The sequence below is a fragment of the Apaloderma vittatum genome, unplaced genomic scaffold, assembly GCF_000703405.1.
Source record: "Apaloderma vittatum isolate BGI_N311 unplaced genomic scaffold, ASM70340v1 Scaffold23216, whole genome shotgun sequence".
In the NCBI taxonomy this organism is placed as follows: Eukaryota; Metazoa; Chordata; class Aves; order Trogoniformes; family Trogonidae; genus Apaloderma; species Apaloderma vittatum.
Genome location: NW_009720357.1, coordinates 1 through 4,955, shown reverse-complemented (window position 1 = coordinate 4,955; position 4,955 = coordinate 1). Strand labels below are relative to the sequence as shown.

General features: G+C 46.9%; 1 protein-coding gene across 1 annotated transcript; it reads left to right on the top strand.

Annotated features, from left to right (window-relative positions):
- Positions 1-261: 261 nt before the first annotated feature.
- FUCA1 (fucosidase, alpha-L- 1, tissue) lies at positions 262-4,145 on the top strand (the record flags this gene model as incomplete). The annotated part of the gene is made up of 7 exons (XM_009870996.1): positions 262-396; positions 620-757; positions 1,430-1,535; positions 1,805-2,005; positions 2,218-2,408; positions 3,235-3,334; positions 4,005-4,145. Coding segments are annotated over 7 exons (1,012 nt in total), but the record flags the coding sequence as incomplete, so codon positions are not given.
- Between the last annotated feature and the right edge of the window lie 810 nt (positions 4,146-4,955).

Sequence of the window (4,955 nt, the reverse complement as noted above, 5' to 3'; positions counted from 1 at the left end):
CATGCCCGGGGTGCTGAGAAGATGATGGGTCGTGCTGCTTCCTAAATCTCAACTGTTCATTATTCTCCAGCATTAAAATCCGTTAAAAACTCCTTTTATTCGTGTAGTTGCTTCTAAATTCAAAGGGCAATGAAAGAAGGCTCCTCACCGGGTGGTTATTCAGTCCCTTGCTTTTTTAATGACTTGAGTTTTCCAGGGAGGCTGGGGAATATCTCACGTAGTTCCTTTGTCATCCTGATTAAATACTTCTTTCTCCCTCAGGTACGTGGTACTGACCACAAAGCATCACGAAGGCTTCACCAACTGGGGCTCGCCCGTGTCCTGGAACTGGAATTCTCTGGATACGGGGCCCCGCCGAGATCTGGTAGGAGAGCTGGGACAAGCCCTCAGGGAGAGGTATGGCGCTGCCAAACTCTGCCGTTCCGAGCATCTGTGTGCATTGGACTCCTGGCTGGTCTCGTCAAACAGCGGAAAACAATCAGTTTAATATGAAAATAAAGTAGTGCTTGCAAAGTAATTAAATCTTCTGTGAAATAATAATACCAGTAATCTAATCTGCCAGTGGTTCTTGATCCTTGCTGCCAGCCTGACTCTTTCCTCTGTGTTTTCTGTCCTTCAGCAACATACGCTACGGACTGTATCACTCTCTGTTAGAGTGGTTTAATCCGCTCTATCTGGATGACAAAGAAAATGGCTTCAAGACCCAGAACTTCGTTTTAAAGAAGACCATGCCAGAACTTTATGATCTTGTCTTAAAGTAAGAGCTGCAGCCGGTTAGTAATTGAGACCATTTCACAGTTTCCGCACGGTACAGAAAGATGCAGAGTGGATGCAGAGAAGAGAGGTGACGACTGTCAATTTTTGCCAAGGAAAATCTGTTTGCTTATTGGTAACGATCTGTGGTAATTAGAAAAGGTGTTCACATTTGCCCTGTGGACAGTCTAATTTGTAGAATAAGGTAGGAGCAAATTTTTTGTGCAGGAATAATTCACTTTAATAATGCCTTTGTGGAGGGTGGCTTTGAAAGTGGAGCAGTATTTAGTATTTATTAGAGCAGAAGAGGGATTTCACTGTGAATTTACGTCCTTCCCTCTCCCCCTTGTTGACAAAAATATGAGGCTTGGACACAACTGAATGGTTGCTGTTCCAGGTCAAGAGTGTGCCTCACAATTGCCTTTGAAATGCATACTTCCATTTCTTGGAAGAATTAGATCTTCTCTTGAGCAATTATCAACACATCCTTCTTTGTTGCTGCAAGAGCCTCACTTAAAGCTTTGCCTGAAGCAGAAAGTTGTAGCATAAACCTCCTGGTAATGTCAGGCAATAGGAAGAGGAAGTGAAGCTAGACTCCAGACACAAGAAACACGGTGCTTCCTTTGTGGTAGTAGAAAAATAAGCCATTTTGAAATAACATTCATCTCTCTGTTAGATATAAACCAGATTTGATTTGGTCGGATGGAGACTGGGAAGCTCCGGACTCATACTGGAATTCTACCTCTTTCCTTGCCTGGCTTTATAACGATAGTCCCGTCAAGGTATCGCTTTCAGCTCCCTCGTGGCCGCTAGCACTTTGTGGGTATGGAAGGTCTGGCAGCAGTGAGATATGAACATGATCGAACCAGAAACCCCTTGGCAGATGCCAAATGTGCTGTGTTCTGTCACAAAAAGTAAGAAGTGGGGCTTATGTGCTTACTTCCTAACTTAGATGCCTTCCCTGACTTGGGAAGCTGAAACTTGCTACCTTGCAAGCTGAAAAGTCCAAGACAAAAGTGTTCTCCCTTCTGAGCTGAGTTTCATCTTTCAGGACACTGTTGTTGTTAATGATCGTTGGTGTAATAACTGCTCTTGCCATCATGGGGGCTACTACAACTGTGCTGACAAATACAAGCCAGGGACCCTGCCAGCTCACAAGTGGGAGATGTGCTCCTCCATTGACAGGCTCTCCTGGGGCTATCGAAGCAACATGACCATTGCTGAGCTAATGGATGAAGCGAGTATCATTGAGGTAAGAAATCTGAAGTCAAAATAAGGGGTGTGGGGGAGTTACTGAGAACTAGAGGTTTCCTTCATCTTGCAGAAAGAGTTGTTGTGTGTTTCATACAATCAGTTAAAGGAAGGAGTTAAAGGAGCAGTTGATGAGGATAAAGCCCTCCTCGGGTTTCTTTATTGTCAGGAGAAAAGATAATGCAGTTTTTTACCTTGGTTTATCTGTCACAGGAGCTGGTGCAGACTGTGAGTTTTGGAGGCAACTACCTTCTCAATGTGGGACCTACAAAAGAAGGGGTGATTGTTCCCATCTTCCAAGAAAGACTTCTGGCCCTTGGGAGGTGGCTCAGCACTAACGGGGAGGCAATTTATGAATCGAATCCGTGGAGAGTGCAGATGGAGAACAGCACAACCACGGTCTGGTAAGGGCTCCATGGCTCAGTACCGTCTGGACTGGGACTTAAAGAGCCGACGTCCCTTTCTTATTTGTTCTTCAATTTGGTACATTCTGAAGTGTTGCCATCAGGTGCAGGTAGCGTTTAGGTAATATCCTACAATTGGAGTGCTCAGTTACTTCCCCAGGGTGTTATCTAAGGAATATCATGCTTGAAAAAGGAGAATAAAAATCAGGACTTTATCTGTCTTGCTTGATTTGGAAAAAAAACAAGCCTTTCTTTAAAAAAGTTTCCCCGCTGCTGCTGTCAGGACTGTTTAAGTAGAGGTTCTAGCTGGTTAGAACTGTACAGATGCAGTTCATCTAAACACATTCAGTTTGTTAACATAGCAATATTTGGGTTTAAGCTGTTATATAATGGTACTGTTACCCAACTCTTAGATTTGAACTGACTGAGAAGGACACAGTGAGTTGAGAGTGAGTCCTACAAGGTGGAGGTTGGTTTTTCCTCAAGCGTGTCCAAGTGTGTTCAGTCTAGAAAAATCACGCAGTGATCAGGATAAGGCAGCGTGTCTGTTCCGTTGACCACGAGCTGCTCATGATGCAAGGACAGATCAGCAAATGACATTTGCTTTTAGGAAGCACGCACAGACTTTGTTTGGGTTTCATCAGCCAGTGCTGACTGGCCAAGTGGTGGGTCCAAAGTGACAGATTTTGGGATGAGGGGAAAGTAGGTGACCCCTGCGCGGTGACAGCAGGCAAGCCGGTGTTCTTGAGCTGTCTGGAAAGGTCACGCTCGCTTCTGGTTCTCTCCCTCATGGGCTCTTCACCTTGCTGAACTCTTGCTCTCCTAGGTACACGTCTAAAGGACCTGTTGTCTATGCCATCTTTCTGATCTGGCCTCAGGACAGCGTTTTGGAGTTGTCCTCGCCCAGTCCATCCCCAGGCATGCAAGTAAGGAACTCAGAAAAAAAAGTAACAAGAGCCCATCCTTGGCACATGTGTGCTGGCGAGGTCCAACCTGACTCCATTTGGAAACTGGGGAGAGTGTGGAAGTTGTTGTCCTATACTTCTTGTTCTGGGGAGCTCTGGCCTCCCTCCAGGTCCTTGCAGCATCCCAGGCTTTAGCTCCCTGTTAACACCAAACATTGGATAGGACTCGCCAGGACAGGCTGACAGTCTGCCATGGAATAGGCAGAGGCACTTCTCCCCGAGAGTTTTTTGATCCTGTTGACGCAGGGAAGTGAAGTAAATACCAAGCCTCACACACAGGAGCAATCACTGGTATTGCATCTTGAATTCAAATCGGGTACATGGATTTGTAAATGTAATTGTAAGTGACGCAAATGCTGGAGCGCCCTTTGCCCTAAACAAACAGAGGTAAAGCCTTCCCACTGGAAAAAAAACAACAAACAACAAACTACGGTGAAATGTTTGGCCTCAAAACATCCCATGTGTTACCTTTTGTGCTCTGTGGGTGATGGGTGGAAAGGTGCTGGACTGCTTTGAACTTGGGGGAAATGCTGTACGGGGACTGCAAACGGGTTTTGGGTCTACTGGGATGTTCAAATGGGAAGTGCCTGTGTGAGCTGCAACTGAGCGTTTCCCCTGCCCTCCTCCGCAGGTGTCCATGCTGGGTTTTGCAGGGACTCTGAAGTGGGAGAAGCTCCCAGGTAAAGGACTGCTCGTAACTTTGCCCGACATGCTCCCATCCCCTCTCCCTCCTCAGTCTGGCTGGACGGTCAAGCTTGAGGGTGTGAAGTGACGGCTGCGGGATGAAAGCAGCAATGTCCCCCTGCCTTTCTTTTAAACTGAGCCTAAGAGGTTTTTTTACTTATTGTTGAATAAATTGTTTTTCTCTTCAGAGAATCTCTCCTCTGATCCCTTTTGCCCATACGTGATCTGTCTGTCAGCAGAACTTGTTTGGCAGCGAAGGGCTGACCTCTGCTCAGCAGTTAGAAGTTGGGACGTCCTTTGCAGTTTTCTGCTGGGACAGTCCCTGAGCATCCACACTTGGGACAAGTTTTTTTGATGTAAAGCTGAGCTTTTTGACAGATATTACTACTTCACTGCTGTGATTGTAGGTGATAACGCTGGGCGGATTCAGGGCGGGTGGGAGACTGAGCAGAGTTAGCTTAAGAGGTCCTGCTTGGGGATGTCAGGCCAGGCCACACGTGGTATCTAGGTATTAGGGCATGAAGCTGTCGGGAGGATGTGTGTCCACACAACGGTTGTTGTGAAGCCCCCACAGGCTTTATTTTGTTACTGTGTGATGTGGCACAAAGCAAAAGTTGCCAGAACGCTTGAGTTTAGCGCAAGCAAAGCCCCAGGGCTGGGACACGTGCTGAGCTGTTACTCAGTTGACAAATAACGATCTGTACCGACGAATCTGCGTGGACTTCAGAGAACTGGCACCGACTGCCAGGACCCCCTTACTCACAGGAGCATCACCCCGGGTTCTGGCGATGACGCCGTCACAAACACAAAAAGAGTCCAGCAAGGCCGATGGCCTTTCTGACTCCCAGCCCCATCCCACTGGTAACCTCTGGTGCGGGGAGAGGGCCCGTCCAAAACA